Here is a 24,342-nt window from a genome sequence, read left to right as displayed (position 1 = left end):
CTGATTCTTCAACATTGTTCTCAAGAATCTGCTGATATTGAGTGGAATCCATGCGACCCTCAACTTTAACAAGATTCCAAGTACCGGCACTGGCCACACAGCATGATGGAACCCCCACCAAATGTTACTGTGGGTAGCAAGTGTTTTTCTTGGAACGCTGCGTTCTTTTGCCACCATCAAATCAAATTTATTTATATAGCCCTTCGTACATCAGCTGATATCTCAAAGTGCTGTACAGAAACCCAGCCTAAAATCCCAAACAGCAAGCAATGCAGGTGTAGAAGCATGGTGGCTAAGTTTTCAGGTCATTTGAGAGTTGTTTTGAGGCCCCCATGTTGCCACTCTTCAGAGGAGAGTCAAAGAGAACAACAACTTGCAATTGGCTACCTTAAATACCTTTTCTCATGATTGGATGCACTTGTCTATGAAGTTCAAGGCTTAATGAGCTCACCAAACCAATTGTGTGTTCCAATTAATCAGTGCTAAGTAGTTACAGGTATTCAAATCAACAGAATGCCAAGGGTGCATAGCCTATTTTTCACATCTGATTTAATTTCATACAACTTAATATTGCTACACTAAAAATCTTTGTCTGGACAATACCCCAGTACTCAGCTTTTATTAGAAAATGAATGGCATGCCACTGTGATCATTTTCTGTGACGACAGAGGAAATTATTATGCAGCCTCAGAGGGGTGCCCAAACTTTTTCATACGACTGTATGTCCAAACTCAGAATCAAATAGTCCTCGCAAAAATAACATGGTAATTGTTTTTGTGCCCTATTTTACTTTCGGTTTTGTACACCAGTTTCAAACAGGAAAAAAATGGTAATTGAAAAGACAGTTCACGGCGGTTTAGATGGTACAGTGATTTTCTACACTATACTTGCTTGTTTTGTCACATAAACTGAAATTAAGCCAACTATTACAATGTTTGCAACCAGGAAATAGCGGAGCGAGTCCTGTATAATACATCTTTAAAATTAGGCAGATATAAAGTAATAAACGAATATACTGACAAAGACCTACATAAATGTTATCATAAACTCTGAATAAATATTGGTTGGTTTACAGATTTGCTTTCCATCCCCTCTTGTGCATACGGATATCTGCATCCTGCTGCCACGTCAGGGCTGTCTGTGTTGGCAGGTAAGAAGAAAGAGTGACAGCCGTTGCACCAATAGGAGAAGCGTACTGAGGGGAAACTTGGTTCCCATTCAATAGAATTTTAGGTGGGCGATGACTTTCATCGTTAGATGAGGAACTGAGTCACAGTTAGCTGTAGTTGGCAATCGAGGCGTAGACATGTGTGGTGAGTATTTAATAAGAATACATTTAATGATTGTACCTTTGCAACAATTTACAAAGATTATGGAAATTGTAAGTAGTTGTGAGATTAACACAACTGGTTTTGTAGAAGTATGTCTCAGTATTTGTAGCTCGCTAATGTGGACACATCAGCTTCCATCTCAAATCAAGAGAAGGCTACTAACGTTAACCTTAACCACACTGATCACCTTATGGCTAATGGCTAACCTTACATTTTTTACCATATATCCAAATTTGACTTTGGCTGTGTTATCTAGTGGAAACCCTGCCAGACGAAACAAGTTAACCGATAAAATGATTGATTTAATATATTTTAAATGGGCTTGTAAATTGGCTATCGGATCCATAGATAATGTTTTACAGCTCACAATGTTATCAGACAAATTGAGGGCGGCTAAGCGTTTTGATGTTTATTAGCAGTGTGCTGCTATACACCCATATAATCCATTGCTAGCTACTTGATTGACGCTGTGTTACCGCTCCATAATTCCTGTCATTGATGTTACAGCTTGGTATGATGTCGTCACGTTTTAATAGACTCTATACTAGGATTTATTAGCTACCTTTTCACCAGTTTACAAACCTGTTTGGTTTTGTCTGATGAGACAGAACGCGCGCATTGCGCAACGCTGGTGATAGTCTAAATGCCAGTTCTATATTGATGATCCCACATTGATTCGAATGAGTTACGAGGTCATTAGGGTGATACAAAATTATAGGTAACTAAACTATGTTTATTTTTGAACCTGTCTGTGTCTGAATGGTGATGGATTAGTTCTCCACTCTTCACCTCTCATATGCTGACTCTACACCTGGTTCCTGAAGCACACAGTTGTGTTTTGTATAGCCAACCAGTATAAATAATTTGATTCATTCACTTTTGGGGGGGGGGGGGGGACACTTGGCACTATTAAATCCGTTAGTAAAGAAGGAACACCGTCTTCTCTGTGTCACTTGTATCTGAGTAAGGACAAAAATGGCCAAAATAGATACTGCTGCAGACTAATTCCTAAGGAAGGAATAATGATGACTGACATGCACTGAGATGTTATGAGGGCTCCTTATTTATTCTACTCTATGCTAGGTAATCCTCGTTCTAAACAAAGCTGAGCCTTGTTTGTGTGCTCCCACCTTGCCTTGCCCATTCACCCCCCTGCTACCTTCCTCTGTCACCCTGTGCCCAGCTGCTTTCAATGGATGCTCTGTTGCACTGCTTCCATGGCACTTCTCGGTACATAGTCACTCTTTATTTTATCACAGCCCCTCTATATCCTCATCTTATTGGGAATTTATGTCATCGTGTTGTATTAGCCTAAAGAATAGCTACTGTCTCTTTGCGTTCATAATTTAGGCTAGTTTTATTTGACTGGTTTGTTTAAATTAAGGGTCAACCAATTATGATTTTTCAGCACCGATGCCGATTATTGGAGGACCAAAAAAAGCCGATACCGATTAATCGGACAATTTGTATTTTTGATTTTTTTGTAATAGTGACAATTACAACAATACTGAATGAACACTTATTTTAACTTAATATAATACATCAATAAAATCAATTTAGCCTCAAGTAAATAATGAAACGTGTTCAATTTGGTTTAAATAATGCAAAAACAAAGTGTTGGAGAAGAAAGTAAAAGTGCAATATGTGCTATGTAAGAAAGCTAACGTTTCAGTTCCTTGCTCAGAACATGAGAACATATGAAAGCTGGTGGTTCCTTTTAAGATGAGTCTTCAATATTCCCAGGTAAGAAGTTTTAGGTTGTAGTTATAGGAATTTTAGGACTATGTCCCTCTATACAGTTTGTATTTCATTAATATTTGACTATTGGATGTTCTTATAGGCACTTTAATATTGCCAGTGTAACAGTATAGCTTCCGTCCCTCTCCTCTCTCCTCCCTGGGCTTGAACCAGCAACACAACAACAACAGCCACCATCGAAGCAGCGTTACCCATGCACAGCAAGGGGAACAACTACTAGAAGGCTCAGAGCGAGTGACGTTTGAAACGCTATTAGCGCGCGCTAACTAGCTAGCCATTTCACTTCGGTTACACCAGACTCATCTCGGGAGTTGATAGGCTTGAAGTCATAAACAGCGCAATGCTTGACGCACAACGAAGAGCTGCTGGCAAAACACACGAAAGTGCTGTTTGAATGAATGTTTACGCGCCTGCTTCTGCCTACCACCGCTCAGTCAGATAATTGTATGCTTGTATGCTCAGTCAGATTATATGCAACGCAGGACACGCTAGATAATATCTAATAATATCATCAACCATGTGTAGTTAACTAGTGATTATGATTGTTTTTTATAAGATACGTTTAATGCTAGCTAGCAACTTACCTTGGCGTACTGCATTTGCGTAACAGGCAGTCTCCTTGTGGAGTGCAACGAGAGAGAGGCAGATCGTTATTGCGCTGGACTAGTTAACTGTAAGGTTGCAAGATTGGGTCCCCCGAGCTGACAAGGTGAAAATCTGTCATTCTGCCCCTGAACAAGGCAGTTAACCCACCGTTCCTAGGCCGTCATTGAAAATAAGAATGTGCTCTTAACTGACTTGCCTAGTTAAATAAAGGTATATAAAAAATATAAAAAATCGGCGCCCAAAAATACCGATTTCCGATTGTTATGATAACTTGAAATCGGCCCTAATTAATCGGCCATTCCAATTTATCGGTCGACCTCTAGTTTAAACCCTCTGCCATTGTTCTTGTTGTGAGTTAATGTATGTGGGTTATTGATGGCAATGGGGCTGGGCACAGGTAAAAGGGCACAAATGGCCATATGTAGGCAAACCTCTCTTCATCCTGTCATTTTTGGAATAAATGTCATTGTTTTCAATTGGTATCATATTCCTTTCAGATGAGTTCTAAACTTCACAGAAGCATAACCTAGAGCAGCTCTTGTGTAATAGTAGTGTAGTACCCTGCACCTGGTCCTTCTGTCAACATATTGCCCCAATACTAGAATGCCTTGTTCCACTTCCCACTCAATCTCCTACATCTCAAGGTGACTCCCCATGTAAAACCTGTCTGGTAGCCTAACATCCAGGGCAGGCTGTGCCCTCAGCAACTGATGGGTGTGTGAACTACTGTGTAGTTCCACACAACTGTTTCCAATTAGGCCCAACTACCAGTCCTGAAACACCATCCCAATCCACAAGAGGTTAAACAAGTAGGACTGGTTTCTGTTCTTGTTTGTTGACTTACTGTCAATGTATACATAGTTTCAGGTCACTGTTAAACTGCAATCCCTACAAGAAGCCTGACTCCATAGCTGCTTTACTTGCGTTACTATTTGAAAGTTTTCACCTGTGGAAATTCTTGGTGTAGTTGTTAAGGTTGCTGTGAATTTTAATGAGACAGTCATTGAACAGCCTGCATATTACAATCAGCTAGGCTAGCTAGTCAATGGAACTGTCAGCGTCTCCTACACAATACTCCTATTTGAAAAGAAAGCATGCATATTGTTTTTAGTTTTATTGACTTAATCACAGAAAAACCAAAAGCAAACCAGTATTAGGCTTTGTTCACTTAATCCCTTAAAACAGTTGTGAAATTCCTTTGCTGTATGTTTTTTTCGTCTTCCCTAGTTGAAATCTGTTTCTCTGTTCCTTCCTTCTCGTCAGGAATTTTTGCCTATCTTAACTACCATGTGCCACGGACTCGCCGGGAGATCCTGGAGATCCTCCTCAAAGGCCTGCTCCGTCTGGAGTACCGTGGCTACGACTCTGCCGGTGAGCTGATAGAGGCGGCTTGTGTCAACACACTGGCTGCGTCTGTCTCCATGTTTATCTGCTGCCTTTCCCTGTCACTGTAGGCCCGTCGGCAGGCATCAGTTATTCTGCTGCTTATCTACAGGAGTCCATGTTTTTGTTCTTTCTCTCCTAATGATAAAAAAAGATTGTCCGTTGGCTTCACTGTATGCCCTAGTCTTGAGCAGGACTATCTAATCACAGTTACATTTCTGCTCTGTCTGCTGTCAGACTGTAGCATGTGTAAAATAACTTCCAAAATCTCACAACAGAGGCATATTTGAGTGCTCTGTAGAAATACAATTCTCTCTCCTTGCCAGGTGTTGGAATTGATGGCGGGAACGGCAAGGAATGGGAGGCCAATGCCCGGTCTATTCAGCTGATCAAGCAGAGCGGAAAAGTGAAGGCTCTTGACGATGAGATCACCAGTAAGACTACATTTTATGTGTCTTTGACGGCTTATGTCTGTGTTCAGCATTTGTAAGAATGTTTACTGATCAGATAAGTGGGTTTGACTGAAATGAATAGAAGGCATACAGTACAATGAAAATGGCTCAAACCTACTTCATGTAGGGTGCATTTGAATTGATTTATGAAGCTTGCCTTTCAACCGTGTTTGTGTTGGTCCTACAGAGCAGCAGGACATGGACATGGATGTGGAGTTTGATGTCCACCTTGGCATCGCCCACACTCGCTGGGCTACCCATGGTGCCCCCAGCCCTGTCAACAGCCACCCACAAAGGTCTGACAAGAGCAACGGTCAGTACTACAGACATCCCCTAAACTTGTAGTAAAATGGAGGCCTCTCTTCGGTGTAGACTACACATTCTGCTAGATATTGACTGACTATATAGAGTAAATAGGGATTTCTTTTTTATTTATTTTGAAATTGTATTTTACCCCCCTTTTCTCCCCAATTTCGGTCTTGTCTCATCGCTGCAACTCCCCAATGGGCTCGGGAGGCGACGGTCGAGTCATGCGTCCTCTGAAACATGACCCACCAAACCGCGCTTCTTAACCACCTGCTTAACCTGGAAGCCAGCCGCACCAATGTGTCGGAGGAAACTCTGCTCAACTGACGACGAGGTCCGCCTGCGGGCACCCGGCCCGCCGTAAGAAGTCTTTAGAGCGCGATGAGCCAAGTAAGGCCCCCCGGGCCCATCCCTGACGTTGCTGGGCCAATTGCGCACGGCCCTATAGGACTCGCGATCACGGCCGGTTGTGATACAGCCTGGGACCGAACCCAGGTCTGTAGTGACTCCTATAGCACTCCGATGCAGTGCCTTAGACCGCTGCGCCACTCAGGAGGCCCAAATAGGGATGTTTTTAATAAAAAAGTGTATGTGTGTATCGTCTTTTTCTTTAGAGTTCATTGTCATTCATAATGGAATTATCACAAACTACAAAGACCTGCGGAAATTCCTGGTAAGCAGAGCAACATTTCAACATATTCAATGTTTTGCCTAAAGCAGTCTGTTTCTTTCATTAATCAAGACTACCAGCAAGAGTTATCAGACTTCCATGACTGACATTCTACCATTCCACAGGAGAGCAAGGGTTATGAGTTTGAGTCCGAGACAGACACAGAGACCATTGCCAAGCTGGTGAAGTACATGTATGACAACCGTGAGAGTGAAGACCTCAGCTTTGCTACTCTGGTGGAGAGAGTGACCCAGCAGCTGGTAAGAGCCTGTTTCTCTACAGAGATTCTCCTTAAACTGTCCAGAGATCAGGTCTCGTGACCCGTCTCGTGATTAACACTGTTCTATCTTATCTCTTAGGAGGGAGCTTTTGTCCTAGTCTTCAAGAGTGTCCATTACCCTGGGGAGGCAGTAGGCACTCGGTACACTGCTACTACACTTCTAGTTACTCCTTGAATTGTAGAGGAATACTATCCAGTCATGATGCATTTTTCATTTTCTGTAATGATTGTAATTGTTTGTGTTTCTATGTAAATAGGAGGGGAGGTCCTCTGCTTATTGGGGTGAAAAGTGACCACAAGCTGTCCACAGATCACATTCCTATCCTGTATCGATCATGTACGTTATTAAAGTAACTGTTCTCAATGTCAGAATGGAAGAAGGTAAGCAGCTGTCTAACGTACTGTATTGTATGTCCCCAGCCGGTAAAGACAAGAAGGGCTGCCCCACCCTGCCCAGGATGGAGCAGGACACCTGCCACACACTCTTCGCTGAGGACAAGAAGTCTGTGGAGTACTACTTTGCCTCTGATGCCAGGTCAGACTCCTCACTCTTTTACTCTATAGTAGTGATATCCCACTCATACATTGTTAGGTTTATTTTAGAATACCCTCAGAATCAGTCTAGACAATTGTTTGGTCAAGGTCTCCTCCTAGGAAAGTGGGAATGAACAACTTCATAACATTTGCATAACAACTAATTGGTGTTGACTGTTGCTCTGTTGTCATGGCAGCGCGGTGATTGAGCACACCAACCGGGTGATCTTCCTGGAGGATGATGACGTGGCAGCGGTGACGAATGGACGACTCACCATCCACCGCATCAAGCGTACAGCCGGAGACCACCCTGCCCGCGCCATCCAGACCCTGCAGATGGAGCTGCAGCAGATCATGAAGGGTGAGGGGAAGGTGGAGGGTAGAGGCTGGGGGCACAGCACTGTCATGGGTCACCCTCTGTAAAGACAATGGCGTTACTGAGGAATTGATAAGAGCCCTAGAATGCTTGTAATTGATTATTATCATTGTCAATATAGTCACAAATAGTACAGTATACAAGGGTGAAATTTACTTTGGCCTCTACTGCACTCTACAGTAATAATGTAGAAACAATGCTTGTTATTGCAACACATAACACTCACACAATTTCCCCTGCCTCTTTCAAGTATCTAAGGCCATATGTGTACAGGTACACCACCATATTCTAATGTTTCAGTATCCTTCCCTGTAATTTTAGTCCAGGAGCCTGTTTTTACTGTGCAGCTGTAAATAGCAGCAGGTTTCAGATCTGTTGTACTTTTGAGGCGCACACACACACACACACACACACAGCTGGGTGTTTATGGGGCTTCCTGGCTGACTCTGGTCCCCAGGGAAGAGGCCTGCATCAAAGGTAAGGGCTCAGACACCCTGGCTCCATCGCAGAGATCACACCAAGCACTTCTATATTGAGCTCACTGCTTGGAAACATCAGTTTCCTGTGGAGTAGACTGTGACTAAAGCTTTCATGATCTGAATTCTCAGAGTTCTGCTGTAAAGAGATGATTTTCCTCCTGAAAATCAGATTTCTCCCACTTCTCCATGTCTCCAGCAGAGGATGCTGATACACTACCTGTCAGTTTCAGGAGACATTCCTTTGAGATCCTGTCATTTAAGCCCCTGCCTCTCTCTCCTCCTAAGCCTCCATTCCAGGAGCTCTGCTGAAATAACCTAATTTGCATGACCTAAATTACGGTCAGCGCAAAAGCAGACTGCAAAACATTCTCGTATTTCATTGTCACAAAGGGGGGTGCAAGGAAACTGCCATTTCCCTGTTGCCTCTTGTTTATTTTATTTAGTGAAGACATGACTGATGATGTAAGTCTGCATTTAAAGACACAAGATCATTGTTATTTATCTCCTGTGTTATTTAACTCCCAACAGCTATAAAAGGCAGAATTAGATCAGCAAAACAACATGGTTTCCAGACTGGCTTACTTTAGTAGTCATTATGTGGCAACAGTAACCTTTACAAAATATTTTTTTGTGATGTTGTTGAAGACTGAACCAATGTTTTTTTGGAACGCTTTTCAGGTAACTACAGCTCCTTTATGCAGAAGGAGATCTTTGAACAGCCAGAGTCTGTGGTTAACACCATGAGAGGAAGGGTCAACTTTGATGACAACACGGGTGAGATGACAGTTCCAGTGTAATACACAATGTCTGTCATTATACCCATCAAGGTTGTATCCTCATGATCAACTTCTATCTGAATACATACCAAGGAAAGGGATATTTGATTACTGTATTTTGATTGGCTGTTTCTGTTTGTGTCTAGTAATCCTGGGTGGACTGAAGGATCATATTAAAGAGATCCAAAGGTGTCGACGGCTCATCCTAATCGCCTGTGGCACCAGTTACCATGCTGGGGTGGCGGTGAGTACCAGATTCCCTCTTATAAGGCAGCAATATTAGCCTAAGGCTTCAAGATAGGAAAAACAACTATACAAACAGAGACGTAAAAGTACGTTATTGCTCTGAGTTGTACATGGAAACCTGTTTTTCAGTGTGGATGTCTTGTGTGGTCCAGTACTGATGAACAGTGCTAATCTTTCCCTCTAGACTCGCCAGGTACTGGAGGAGCTGACTGAGCTGCCTGTTATGGTGGAGCTGGCCAGCGACTTCCTGGATAGAAACACACCAGTGTTCCGTGACGATGTCTGCTTCTTCATCAGCCAATCAGGTGGGAGGATCGGTGTAATCTGGAAGTGTCTCTTTCTCCAGGGACCTGAACATTGTCACGGTGTCTGTCTTTGTCTGTACACAATACGGCTTGTCTCGTACAAGCGATGTCTCATTCAAGTAAGTGCTCAGCCCTATGCCAATGCACCCAAAGCAATTCCTTCATCTCTTTACTGCTTGTAACTTCATGTGTTGATACTGAACGTATAGGCTTGACGATATCCAGTATTCTTGTCTATAGAACTTGATATTGTAAGCAAGATATACACATAGTGCAGGTAGTGGTAACCTCCTTATAGTATTTAGCCTTTAGAGTGCTGATTGCATTGCTATCATTGTGTGCAGGTGAGACAGCAGACAGCCTGATGGCCCTGCACTACTGTAAGGAGAGAGGAGCCCTGACGGTGGGCGTCACCAACACAGTGGGCAGCTCCATCTCCAGAGAGACCGACTGTGGGGTGCACATCAATGCTGGGCCAGAGATAGGAGTGGCCAGCACCAAGGTGAGGGGACACAGTCACTGCTGCTCATAGCATAGCATTTCTCCAGACTGATGCCTTTCCCGCTGTTCACATACTGTTCTGTAGACACTCTGGCTGTTGAAACAGGAAACCTTCCCTTCACCATCCTCAGCTCTGGTCAAATAAATGTCACTTCTGTGGTGGGAAATGCAGGCAGGTTTTTTTACAATTTTACCTTTATTTAACTAGGCAAGTCAGTTAAGAACAAATTCTTAATTTTAATGACGGCCTAGCACAACAGATTTTTACCTTATCGAATCCCTGTGCAACCTTTCGGTTACTAGTCCAACACTCTAACCACTAGGCTACCTGCTGCCCCAGGTCGAAGTGTCTGGGGAAACTCTCCATTCAGGGTAGACTGTTAGTATTCTCTCAGGGTGGGGAAAATCCTCTATCCAGCTCCATTGTGTTTCAGGTGGTCAGACTGCACAAAGTTTTTTGGAGATGAGTGGAGCTCACTACTGAGTTCCAAACGGCCTCTGGAAGCAACGTCAGCACAGTAACTGTTCGTCGGGAGCTTCATGAAATGGGTTTCCATGGCCGAGCAGCCACACACAAGCCTAAGATCAGCATGTGCAATGCCAAGCGTCAGCTGGAGTGGAGTAAAGCTCGCCACCATTGGACTCTGAAGCAGTGGAAACGCATTCTCTGGAATGACAAATTACATTTCACCATATGGCAGTCTGACGGACGAATCAAGTTTGGCGGATGCCAGGAGAATGCTACCTCCCCCAATGCATAGTGCCAACTGTAAAGTTTGGTTGGGGAGGAATAATGGTCTTGTGCTGTTTTTCATGGTTCGGGCTAGGCCCCTTAGTTCCAGTGAAGGGAAATCTTAATGCTACAGCATACAATGACATTCTAGACAATTCTGTGCTTCCAACTTTGTGGCAACAGTTTGGGTAAGGCCCTTTCCTGTTTCAGCATGACAATGGCCCCTTGTGTAAAGCTGCATATAGAAATTATTTGTTAAGGTCGGAGTGGAAGAACTTGACTGGCCTGCACAGAGCCCTGACCGCAACCCCATCGAATACTTTTGGAGTTAATTGGAACACCAACTGTGCGCCAGCCCTAATTGCCCAACATCAGTGCCCGACCTCACTAATGCTCTTGTGGCTGAATGAAAGCAAGTCCCCCTACCAATGTTCCAACATCTAGTGGAAGCATTCCTAGAAGAGTGGAGGCTGTTATCGCAGCAAAGGAGGGACCAACTACATATTAATGCCCATGATTTTGGAATGTAATGTTCGACAAGCAGGTGTCCACATACATTTGGTCATGTAGTGTACTTATTTTTGCAATAACAGGACGTTTATGCCAATATACTGCACTGTTGGTTTTCTGTGTAGTTAATGCAAACCCTGAAGCACTTGGGGACTAATGTCAATACATAGTGCATGTACAGTTGAAGTCGGAAGTTTACATACACTTAGATTGGAGTCATTAAAACTCGTTTTTCAACCACTCCACACATTTCTTGTTAACAAACTATAGTTTTGGCATGTCGGTTAGGACATCTACTTTGTGCATGACACAAGTCATTTTTCCAACAATTGTTTACAGACAGATTATTTAACTTATAATTCACTGTATCACAATTCCAGTGGGTCAGAAGTTCACATACACTAAGTTGACTGTGCCTTTAAACAGCTTGGAAAATTCCAGAAAATTATGTCATGGCTTTAGAAGCTTCTGATAGGCTAATCGACATAATTTGAATCAATTGGAGGTGTACCTGTGGATGTATTTAAAGGCCTACCTTCAGACTCCGTGAATCTTTGCTTGACATCATGGGAAAATCAAAAGAAATCAGCCAAGACCTCAGAAAAACATTTGTAGACCTCCACAAGGTCTGGTTCATCCTTGGGAGCAGTTTCCAAATGCCTGAAGGTACCACGTTCATCTGTACAAACAACAGTACGCAAGTATAAACACCATGGCCGTCATACCGCTCAGGAAGGAGACGCGTTCTTTCTCCTGGAGATGAACGTACTTTGATGTGAAAAGTGCAAATCAATCCCAGAACAACAGCAAAGGACCTTGTGAAGATGCTGGAGGAATCCTGTACAAAAGTATCTATATCCACAGTAAAATGAGTCCTATATCGACATAACCTGATAGGCCGCTCAGCAAAGAAGAAGCCACTGCTCCAAAACCGCCATAAAAATGCCAGACTACAGTTAGCAACTGCACATGAGGACAAAGATCGTACTTTTTGGAGAAATGTCCTCTGGTCTGATGAAACAAAAATAGAACTGTTTGGCCATAATGACCATCGTTATGTTTGGAGGAAAAGGGGGAGGCTTGATAATGTGTGGGCAGAACTGAAAAGGCGTGTGTGAGCAAGGAGGCCTACAAACCTGACTCAGTTACACCAGCTCTGTCAGGAGGAATGGGCCAAAATTCACCCAACTTATTGTGGGAAGCTTGTGGACGGCTACCCAAAACATTTGACTCAAGATAAACAATTTAAAGGCAATACACTCAATTAGTATTTGGTAGCATGTCAACTTCTGACCCACTGGGAATGTGATGAAAGAAATAAAAGCTGAAATACATAATTATCTCTACTATTATTCTGACATTTCACATTCTTAAAATAAAGTGGTGATCCTAACTGACCTAATTCAGGGAATTTTTACTAGGATTAAATGTCAGGAATTGTGAAACTTGAGTTTAAATGTATTTGGCTACGGTGTATGTAATCTTTCGACTTCAACTGTAGTTAACCCCTCTTTCTCTTGAAATGAGAACTTCCCCTGAGAACTTTCTGGATCCTTTCGGAAGAGGTTATTTGAAACCGCTATATGCCACTGCCCTACACAAAATGCATAGTGCCTGATATTCTCATCTTTACACTGTAAAATGTAGGAATCCATGGTTCCCCTCCTCTACTCTGAGCAGTGATCCTACAGTTTGCCGGAGTGGGGATGTAGATGACTGGAGTGAGTTCCATTCAGCAGTGGAGTCCCAGTCCCAGCTGCAGAGAAAAAGAGAGGCGGGTCCCTCCCTTCTCAGGCTTGGCTCAGGGACCCTCCAGTAGTTCCAAGTCTCCAGTACAGAGCCTTCAGAGCACGTCTCAAAGACTCCATCCTTTACTGCTTGGCTGGCCCAGGCCCACACACCCAACCCAGAACAGTATAGCTCATCACGTCAGAGGAAATGAAGTATTTCACCCACTGCTCAATACACGCTCCCGCTGTCTCTGTCTGTGGTAACTTTTAATAATAATAATATTATTCAGATGAACTTTCTGGGGGACATTCAACTGGATGCTTCTGGTGACGTCTTGTTTTTATGATTCGTCCCAGAATCGAGGCTTTCCTCAGAACTAGGCCTGCTGAACAACGTCCGGGTGGATGAAGGGGGTGGTTTTGCTCCGCTCCACACCTCTTGTATATATTTCACCACTCACTTCACCGCCTTAGCCAAACAATGGTGATTGTGGGAGTGAATGTAAGAAAATGAGCCTACTGTGGTCTTTCTGGAGCATTTTTGTACACTTTGGAGCATGCTTGTACACTTTAAAAAATATATTTTATGTAACTGCTTGTCATGCTGTATTGCCTGACATGAGAAGGAATGCTGCAGCAGATTGAGGCCTCTGGGACATGGTTGCGTCAGTGTGTGACAGGCTAGCATGTGGCGTGAGCTGCTTTTCTCTGTCCACATTCTGGACAGAGTGATGGGGGCTTTAACATGGAAGAGGACCGTGGCTGTGGCTTTAATATGTGGATTAAATGCACTGCCACAAATCTGAGTGGATGGTGAGGATTGTCAGAGTTGTGAGGCCCTGTGGTTGCACTGCTGTCAATGAAAATAGCTGTGTGAATGTTTTACAACCATGCCCTTGGGCCTTGGCTTTAGATGCTGGCACTCCTGTGTCCAGTGGTCCCGTCAAATGACTTGGCTCCTCTTGAAGAACATTGATTTAAATCTCCCAAACGGGTTCAGCGAGTCTTCTAATATCATCCTCGCTCCCTCCCTCCAAGAGTGGGAAGGATGATGACTGCAGGCTTGGGCTGAGATGTGGGGGTTTGTGAGTGGTAGTGCCATTTTTCAGAAGCATAAACATGAAGCGCATCATGGTTTTACTCTCTTCAGTTCTAGTTAAGGCCAGCTGTTTACGTGCTGTTTGTTTTTCTGGTGTCTTATTGTCAGGGGATGTGTTCATCGGTAGCGTTGCCAGATTGTGTGCTCATAATGCTAGCTAGCTCTCCACTGTCCTGTACTGCAGTAAAGGGCATATCGGTGTCCAGCCCAGCTCTCCATCCACATTTCATCAGGTCCACATTATTGTGGAGCTGGAGACCAGCCCTGGCAACCAGAGCAAGCGGATAAGACGCTACAGCTCCAATAACTGTACTGCAAAGCAAACAACGGGGGGGATTTGGCAACCCAGGCGTGTTGCTGAGCTCAGGGTTCTGTCAAATCTGGCCCAGGATAGAGAGCGACGACTGTAAGGATGCCTTCTGTTTAAATCCAGCAGCCCTAGATAGGTGAGAATCACATTTCTGAGAGGGAACAGCAGCTGGGCGACACCTGGGACCTCAAGCTTTCTGTACTGTCTGATTTCTTCCGGAGCATTAAATGCATTATGTCTGTGTGTATTCTGTTGTTTTGCAGGCCTACACCAGTCAGTTTGTGGCTCTGATCATGTTTGCGCTGTTGATGTGTGATGACAGGATCTCCATGCAGCCACGGCGACGTGAGATTATCCAGGGACTGAGAGTTCTGCCAGGTAGGCCAGACCACATGCACATCTTCCAAGACATTGCATTGTACTGTTCATGACCATAAACGCTAATGTCGGTGTGACGCTCACAGGGATGTGCAGATTCTTTGACACACTTGTTGTACTGACCTACTGTAATATAGACAGCAGTAGGTAATGGTCGGGGTTAATGGTCGGAGTCGGGTACAGTGGTTCCTCCTTTTAAAAGTTGTCATACTGCAGCACACCTTGCGGGCTGCTGCAACATTCTATTTAATTGTCAGTCATTTTTACCATTAATAAACGTTACCCTCTGGTGGTCAAACCAGCACTATCTTTGAGAAACATTTGATAGTCTTCAATATTGGCATTACTAGAGAATTTAAAACCTTTTTTTTGTAAGAACATACTATATGGGATTGATTTTAAGAAATGTTGCTTAATTAATTTGATTAACATTATGGTGTTTCTATTCCAAGAAAAACTAAACCCTTAGGGTTTAGTTAGGATGTAACGGAAAATATGGCGCCATACAACGTGATGGTCGGGAGTAGGCTACAGTTCTAAGAACATAAGAGGATTGGCATATTCAAAATTAATATCTAAGGGTCATAACATTTCCACACCCTAATTGTAGTGTAACCAACACCCAAATGGCAATTCAGTGAAAATAAAAATCTCATTGATTTATCAAGACCAGTCCCCATGCTTGTATCAGAGCAGCGAGAAACGATGCTGAAATGGTTATTGCTTCAAATCCTATTGCTTCTAACTTCAATATGCTTTTTAAATAAATTAAACCTTCACCACTTCAGCACATTACTCAACACTAGTGAGACTCATTTTGCCTACAGTAGGCTTACAGTACATCTAAATAAAATAAAAAGATGTTTCAATGACGTGACTCCGCCAATATTTACATTTAGAGGATTGGAGGATTCTAAATTAATATCTAAGGGGCATTTTTCATTAGGATCTGTGAGAATATCTAAGTGGCTTTTGTATAATTCTAAATTAATTAATAATATAATAATTGCTTTATTTAAAAATGTACAATATTTTGGAGATTATTTTGTTTTCATTTAACCTAGAGTGAGTGAGGGGGGGATAAAAGCCGTTCTTGAACATGGGGTGAGATATTCGCACAAATTTGTAAATAAAGAAAATGTGTTATTTAGAATTATTCCTAGAGAAACCAAAAGCCGCCTCATGTATCTCCAGGTGGCGGCTGGCACGAATATCGGACCAGCATCTGTAGCAACGCGGTTTGCACTTCGATGCAGTGTCTTAGACTGCTGCGCCACCCGGGAGGCCCCATCCACAAAGTTTTTAATGCTGATCAATTGCCTTGCACAAAGTATCAAAATACAGAGAGGTGTTGGTAAAGGTTATTGATTGTCCTGCTAATAGCGCATAATGGAGTAATATAATACTGTATATGGTGTTCAGGTCAGGATAACCAAAACATTTCTTTATTAAATACTATCAGAATAAATGTTGGTACTTATTTATTTTGATCCAAAGCCATGAATGAGTGAGTCACTGAGCTTTATGTAGGTGCCAAGGCTATATGATTGTGCCATCAACTTAATTATGAATAACTTTTATATTTTGTATATATTTTTTAGATTATATATATTTAAAAAATCTATTTTAAAAAGTGAGCGATTTGTAATCTGAATAAAGGGAAAAATAAGATTTGTGAAGGCCAAAACATTTATTTCTGTTTTTAGAGGGAGAGAAACACTGGGCCAATTGTGCGCTGCCCTATGGGACTCCCAATCCCGGTCGGATGTGATAAATGTTTGTTTTTTTATCAATTAGGATATTTGAGTTTAACCACAATATTTTACGTATTATTTGTTCTGTCTTTTCTGGTGGATTAAACTGAAATTGCAACCAATCACGGCCGGTTGTGATACAGCTAACTAAGAAATTCATTTGACGATAGAATTCTCCCCCCACCCTCATACTAGGCAAGTCTATTGTCCTGCTAATAGCCAAAATGGCGCTGTACAACATGACTGTGTGTTTGAAAGAGTATTTTCCAGTAAGCAACTATTTGTTTACCTTCATTAGCCTACTTTGTTCCAATATTTCTGTCATTCGGTGATATTTATTCCCATAGTAATTTGTTATGGATCCGTAAGGAAATAGACATCTCTGTTTTGAAAGAGTATTATTACCATTTTATTAACGAAAGCATAAAGATGCTGATAAAGCATATACTGTACAGTACTTATTCATCTGACATTTTGCGGTTGCATAAGGTCGCCCACACGCACTTTAAACATTTGGATAATAAAACATTTTAATTATTTTGAAGATGGAAGCCATCTGCATTTGTTTATTAGGCTACTGTGCAGTCTGACAAGTAAACATGGTAAAGTGCCTAATTCTTTACATAAGGGAGAGCAGACCATGTCCAGACTTTCTCGGTGACCTCAAGTACTCATTAACTCTGTCTTTAATGCTTTTTCGCATTGCAATAGTCATAGACAGAAACTTCTGAGACACTGTATTAATGATGAACACCTGGAGATTCACTGGTAAGCCACATTTGCCTCAGGATCCATCCCAGTTGGTATTCTGTGTCTACACATCCTTGGAATATCAGAACAGCGTAACGGTCCGGACGGCCCTTGCTGTGCTCTGATCCATGTGCACCTTCATCAGATGAGCAGAATGGTACTGCCCTGAGCCCCCATCGTTTACAGTGGCCTATGATAGAAACGGTAGATTAATTAAATGTTATTCAAAACACACAAATGCTGTGTACACAAGAATCTAGCAAAACTAACCGCTTTCTTGGCAACCATGCGTTTTTTTGGTGCGGCCTGTTGTCCAGCCCTTTGTCCACTGATCTCCACGGATGGTTGTCGACATGGTTGTAAGCTCTGCAAAAACACATTCACAGTTTTAGCTCACAATTATTTTTTATTTAACCTTTATTTATTGATTTTATTACGCTGTGTGTATGTATGTATATATATATATATATATATATATATATATATATATATATATATATATATATATATATATATTATATATATATATATATATATATATACACACACACACATACACACACACACACACACACACGCATGGTTGCCAAGAAAGCGGTTAGTTTTGCTAGATTCTTGTGTACACAGCATTTGTGTGTTTTGAATGACATTTAATTAATCTACCGTTTCTATCATAGGCCACTGTAAACGATGGGGGCTCAGGGCAGTACCATTCTGCTCATCTGAGAAAGAAAGAAAGAAAATGCACTGAAATCAAAATACCTTTAGTTTTGGTGATCCTCTCAGCTCTGGCTCATCTTGAAAATCCTAACCCTGGAACAGTTGGCACCATAGAAAGAAGCTGGCTTGATGAAAACAATGTTAATTTAGTCTGGGGGATGTTCACACCTACAGTAGCCGGGCTATGAAGAGTCTATTGTCCTGCTGATAGGGCTACACCTACAAAGTACACTGTCCTTCACTACTGTAAATAAAAACACAGCATCTTGTTTACATTCTTTATTGTAATATTTAATAATATCTGCCCTCTGAATTCACTTCTAAGGGGCTTTTTTTCATGCAATTTATTAGTTACATTGTTTTAGTTTGAATGTGCAGACAGGCACTAAGAACAGCTAAAACGTTTCCCTAGTCAGTGCTGTTATTAATGCAATGCCCCTTAAAGTGTTGCTCTGTGCTACCCAGTGGTTCGGGGGTCCACCCTTCGTTCACCATGGGCTAGGTCTGTCTTCTGTGCTCTGCTCTGCGGCCCGTGCCTCCTGCCCTCGTGCCTTGAACCTCGTCCGCCTACCGCTATCTCAGGGTAAAGCTGGAGAACTGCAAGGCAATCACATTGTGCGCCACTGGAGCAATGACCAATATTTATTTATTGTCCTGCAAGAAATATTGTTTGCAGAATTCTCAGCCTGCTGCGCTTGTGAAAAACAGGGTTGATAATGTATGTAAGAATATCTAAGGGACTTTTTATATCATTCTAAATTCTTTAATAATAATAGATTTTTTTTTTTTTTAAATAATGAGATTTTGGAGATTTTGTTTTCAAATGTAAAGTGAGCGAGGAGACAGGCCATTCTTGAACATGGTGAGACATTTTTTTTAAATTTGTAAATAAAACCAGTTTGTTTCTGTTTTTCGAAGGAGAGAAATCAAAATCCTACCATCACGTCATGGGTCTCCCAGGCGCAGCCGGCATGAGTATTGAACCAGCATCTATAGCAACGCAGTTTGCACTCTGATGCATTGTCTTAGACCGCTGCTCCACTCAGCCGCTGTACAACGTGACCGGTTGGGAGTAGGCTACAGTACTATAAGAGCAAAATGATCCTAACATTTCCACACCCTAATTGTAGTCTAAGTTTCTCTTAGAATAAAAACCTTAGTCTAACAACAGTTTTATTAAGTAATACAGATGAGTAGTAACAAAATATATATATTTTTTTCCAGGTGTGTGCTGCAGGACAGAGGAATAGCAATTATTACACTATTGTTCTAAATTCAATCAGCACCTTCATTCATTCAGTTCATTTGAAATAAAATTTTGAAGTCGTGCACGATTATCAGTTTCGGTGTGGCTTATGTCGCCCATTCATTGTCAGTTAGAGATACACTAGTGCTTTGGGACCCAAAAGTATAATCAGTGCTCTAACTCCCCCCTGCTCTGGTCTGGAGCAATGAAGTAGTGATGCAGGATACTGTAATAAACCACAAATTACCTCTAAGTCCCGCAGCATAATCGCAAAGCTTTTAGTTGAGAACCACTGTAATGGTCGGAGTCAGGCAGCCAGAGAGAAATGGGGAAAGGACATTCATGTTCGTAGGCCTCCTGGGTCTGTCTTCGTTATCTGGCAGCCACGTCGCTCCAACTTTACTGTTTTTGTATGAGCAATATTCTTTGATATCAGAGAGCTAATGCAAGGGCTGGGCTGTAGAGGCTTCCTCAGGGAGAGGGAGAGTACAGGGGAGAGGGGGAAGGTTTTAGCAGCTGGGTCAGTCCTGGCTGTTTGCCCTGGCACACTCCTCTGGACCCAAAGCCTATGATGGGATCGTGTTTCCCTTATGGTAAGCTAATTTGGTTCGGAATGCCACACTGCTCTTTCCCTCTCCCCTGACCCAAGCCCTCATTGACCACAGCCTCCAGGACCTGTTAACAGTGGCTTGCTGGACTGTGCCTTAGTTTACAGTCCTAACACCCATCCTGTCTCATCCAGGGGGTTGGTGTGATAATATATTTTCTGACGTGTTTGAAGACATTCAACAGATCATTACTTTTTTGTTTCTCCCAGATGTATTGGAATATTATCAGCTAATATGATGTACCTCCTTTTTGTCTGTTTGTATTTGTCTATCTGTGTGTATGCCTTCTCTTGTCCCTTCTCTCACTGTGTGTGTGTGTGTGTGTGTGTGTATATGCCTGCTCCTGTCCGCTCTCTGTGTGTCAGACCTGATCAAGGAAGTGCTGAGTCTGGATGATGAGATCCAGAGACTGGCCGCAGAGCTGTACCAGCAGAAGAGTGTTCTCATCATGGGCCGAGGCTACCACTACGCCACCTGCTTGGAGGGAGCACTGGTCAGCACACCTACCTCTATCTCCCATTCATAAAGCTATCATAATGTGTCTTCAGACATGAATTCTACTGGAAACTCCATTCTCAACTCCTAAATGAGATTATCATCACTTTCTAATAGCCCACAATAAGCCTCTGCACAGCTGTGTAGAAAATATTCTGCCCCAGCCTCACGTAAGCCCTAGTGGAGCCTAGCCTGCAGGAATGTCTGCTAAAGTGTTTTGGATCACAGCAACTAATTAGACTGCTCTAGAAACGTCTCTCTTGCATAATTGCAACAACACTCCGCATTATTTATGGATTCTTAAAGTACTATGTATTGGCAATCCTCCAGTATCTCAAAAAGAGGCACACCAATGTGAAGGGAAATTGTTTGCTCAGTGTGCTGTACTCCTCAGTCTGTCCTAGTGTTCCCAGGCCAGTCTACTGATCCCTTTAGAATTTAAGATACTTGGGTTGAGTGTCTTTGGTGTGTATAGGAGTTGCAGTGGGTGGCTTCCTATCTGACTGAGGTGTTTGTGCCTCTCTCCTCTCCAGAAAATCAAGGAGATCACGTACATGCACTCCGAGGGCATCCTGGCTGGGGAGCTGAAGCACGGCCCTCTGGCCCTGGTCGACAAACTCATGCCCGTCATCATGATCATCATGCGAGACCACACCTACACCAAGTGTCAGAATGCACTGCAGCAGGTGGTGGCCCGCTCGGTAAGAATTGCCAACACGTGCAATATCTCGAAACACACGATTTAGTTTTCCACCCCCCAACTGTTTGAAGGTTGGAACCACAGTAAACCATTGCCAATTATGTTATCTGGTTGTTAAAATGGTAGATTTTACCACCTGTTGTAGTGACCACTTACCTTCCAGTGTAAAATAAAGATGACTCAAAGACGACATAGATATTAAGTGCTTTATGCACACATACTTTACACATTAGATATGTTATAACAGTAATATCAAAAGGACCTCACTATTCCATTCACCACAATAGTGGGAGGAGTTATTTCACCATGACATCACCACTCTCACTAATCTACCACAGATGTGGAACTGAGCTTTGGGTTTGCGACATGAAAAGAAAGTGAAAGCAGGTATTCTTCAGGTGAAGGACCAAACTATCACGTTCACATTTCCAAACTGAACTCCAGGTAAAAGGAAATGACACACGGCGTTGTCCTGGAAACATGCCATTTGTTTGGTTTACAGGGCCGACCCATCGTGATCTGTGACAAAGATGACTATGAGACTGCCAAGAGCTCGAGCCGCACCATCAAAGTGCCGCACTGTGTGGACTGTCTGCAGGGCGTCCTGAGTGTCATCCCCCTGCAGCTGCTCTCCTTCCACCTGGCTGTGCTCAGGGGCTTTGACGTGAGTACTGCACGGTCACTGACTTGGGTTCTTGCTGTAGACCTTCATAACGGGTGGTTTATTTCTTAGGGTTATAACTTGGCAAATTTAGAAATGTCTAACTCTTCTCCCAATACAGGTGGATTTCCCAAGGAACCTGGCCAAATCTGTGACGGTAGAGTGAAACATGCCATTTGAAGCCCCATAAACCCATTTCACCTCACATACACACACACACACACACACACACACACACACACACACACACACACTACGCAGGAACAGCTGTCACATGGATACCAAGAGGAGCAGAGAGAGCACACTTTCCTGTTTTATATGTCTTGTCATATTTTTATCCAATTGTTACTCTTGTACTCTAAGCATTCTGTATCTCTGTCACTTCTCTCAAAACACATTTGAAGGCATTCTTATGAATTGTATTGTTTTTTTGTCAAGTGTGGTAAGGTAAGGGTTGGCAGTAATGTTGGCATTTAGGAGCTCACATCGGTTACTGGAGTGCATGCAGTTAATGATCCAACTAAAGGAAAGATGGAAAAAATATCTATTTTGGATGATGCCCAACAGTGCTCATAACTGAAATGTGCACATCTTTTCAATGTTGACTACTTGCAGCTGTTTTTTCAGTTAATTCAGCTGTTTGTTGGCTGAAGTCAAGAGTCTATAGGAAAGTCTTACTGAAGTTTCTGGTTCTTTTGGTGTTTCATTGGTACAATGGTTTTGTCTATTGAGATCAGTTTTCTTTGGCAGCTAGAACATCTATAACCGTCATTTGAAATGTTTCTGTTACTTTTGTGTATGTTGAGTGAAGTCTTAAATCATTCCGAGTCATATTGTAGTCCCGACTCTAAATCTGAAGTGCTTCCAGGAAGAAAGTCTGTTAAGTCATGCTTTAGCCTACTGACCTGTGCCAGAGTATGAGAACTCCCCCGTTGTTTTCCTCGGAATGCCATAATGACAAATGATTTTTGACTTGTAACTTGTAAAAGTTTTTGAATGTTTTATAGTACAATAAGAAACTTGTAACATGCTTGCTTGTGTATACTATTGTGTAACTTTTTTAGTCATTGGCTAGGTTACAAAAGCAACTTGCAGTGATGCACTCCTTGTGGTTTGGCAGACCTCCTATAGGAGAGTTAACAAACTCTCGCCTAAACCATGTTGAGCATCTGAATGATTGACTGTCCTGGCATAATAATCATGCTTTTAAAATTCTAACAGCTACTGTGTCTGAGTGACATGATTTGAATCATTTACCCAATCATTTGAAAGATGGCACCGTACAATGTTAGACATCTACAATGAAGACTAGTGAAATAATTTCATTATCACTTATCTCTCTAAGCCTATGTTACTGTCATTGTGACTTGGTGGAAGTGTAGCAATATAAAAGTCTTCCATTTCACTGGTCTTGTTGACCTATTTTCTGCCTTGTTGCTGAGGCGGCTCAATTTGGGTCTCTGGTCTACAATATAACTCTAAATAGAAGAAAAAGTACCCAGTGAAATGAAGTTGCTGCTCAGAGTGCTATTTGCACCAACATTTTGCCTACCCCATGCCCTGCCACCATACCAATTTTAATTGCAATATTGGGACCATTTTTTTATTATTTTTTCCTTTCTATTAATTTGTACGTTTCTCATTTTGTTTACTTGGTAGAAAGCTTCTTTTTGATCTGAATGTGACCCAAAAAAGCTCACTATTTTACAATCGCTTATGCAGTCAAAAACCAAAAAACATTTTCTATGTTAAATTTGCTTTGAGTAACCAAAGGTATGGTTTTAGAGATTATGTTTGTAGGGGTTTGTGTGTACTGTAAGTGGTCTGTCCAGAAGAGGCCTACAGGGCAATACAGCAAGCTTGTTAAAATATGTAGCTGCTATTGTAGATGCAACTCAACATGTCAGCTGTGTGCTCTCCCAAATGTCTAATAAATGAGTCTTTTTATAAACCAAGGTTGAAGCAAATCATGTAAAATCACAGAGAAGAAAAAATACCTTCTAAATAATGGGCCATTCTAGGTTTTTTTTTTTCTTCACTTTTCAGTTTAAGATCTTTGTCTTGCTGTTGCAATCAAGCCTTAAAATTTGAGTTTTTAGGCAAATCACCTGAAAAGAGGTCTCTATTCAGCCTTTGCATCTGTTTCTTCTTAATTGTATTGCATTTACTGAGCCAGTGTACTGTATGCGCCCACTTTGACTAAGGACCCTAGCAAAGACCCAGTTTTAAACTGGACATGGTACTATTAGAAGTGATTTAGTAACCCATGTAAAATTGCAGGTGTTTGACAGGTTTTTAGACTTGAAGTATGGACAAGGGAACCGCTTTAGGGTCTTTCTATAAGTAACAGGGCCAACGTGTGACATTGGGATCAACATTTCTAAATGGTTTGAAATAAGAAGGCTTTTCATGCAGTTCCACATGTGTACTTAAAGGAATAAAAGTGAATATATGCACATTGACTCCACTCCTATACAACATGGAACTAGGACTATACATCTATTAAGCAAGGTTCATACAGATATTGGCATGTCGAATTCAGGACTTTTCAGGGACTTTTTCAAGCACTTAATTGTAATTTTCAAAGACCTTTATGTTATACAAATGTATAATTTATATAGTGCCGTCAGAAAGTATTCAAACCC

The 24,342-nt window shown here is 42.1% G+C and overlaps 1 protein-coding gene across 2 annotated transcripts; it reads left to right on the top strand.

Annotated features, from left to right (window-relative positions):
- The first annotated feature begins 1,242 nt into the window (after positions 1-1,242).
- On the top strand, positions 1,243-24,112 carry LOC139390121 (glutamine--fructose-6-phosphate aminotransferase [isomerizing] 1). 2 transcript variants are annotated; one of them, XR_011629468.1, is made up of 20 exons: positions 1,267-1,313; positions 4,959-5,066; positions 5,405-5,512; positions 5,718-5,843; positions 6,451-6,509; positions 6,632-6,766; positions 6,866-6,927; positions 7,044-7,123; positions 7,207-7,321; positions 7,518-7,681; positions 8,854-8,949; positions 9,098-9,195; positions 9,382-9,502; positions 9,847-10,004; positions 14,649-14,763; positions 20,207-20,334; positions 20,870-21,037; positions 21,539-21,700; positions 21,819-21,919; positions 21,952-21,988. XR_011629468.1 is itself a non-coding variant. In XM_071137286.1 (19 exons), the coding sequence occupies exons 1-19, from the start codon at positions 1,307-1,309 to the stop codon at positions 21,861-21,863; spliced, it is 2,055 nt and encodes a 684-aa protein (XP_070993387.1). In that variant the 5' UTR covers positions 1,243-1,306; the 3' UTR covers positions 21,864-24,112. The 2 variants fall into 2 exon arrangements, 1 of the variants encoding a protein (XP_070993387.1); XM_071137286.1 differs by having other exon boundaries at positions 1,243-1,313; positions 21,819-24,112.
- Positions 24,113-24,342: the final 230 nt, after the last annotated feature.

This window comes from Oncorhynchus clarkii, chromosome 30 (assembly GCF_045791955.1).
Source record: "Oncorhynchus clarkii lewisi isolate Uvic-CL-2024 chromosome 30, UVic_Ocla_1.0, whole genome shotgun sequence".
Lineage (NCBI taxonomy): Eukaryota > Metazoa > Chordata > Actinopteri > Salmoniformes > Salmonidae > Oncorhynchus > Oncorhynchus clarkii.
The sequence above is the reverse complement of the archived record's forward strand: the minus strand, read 5'-3'. Positions and strand labels throughout refer to the sequence as shown.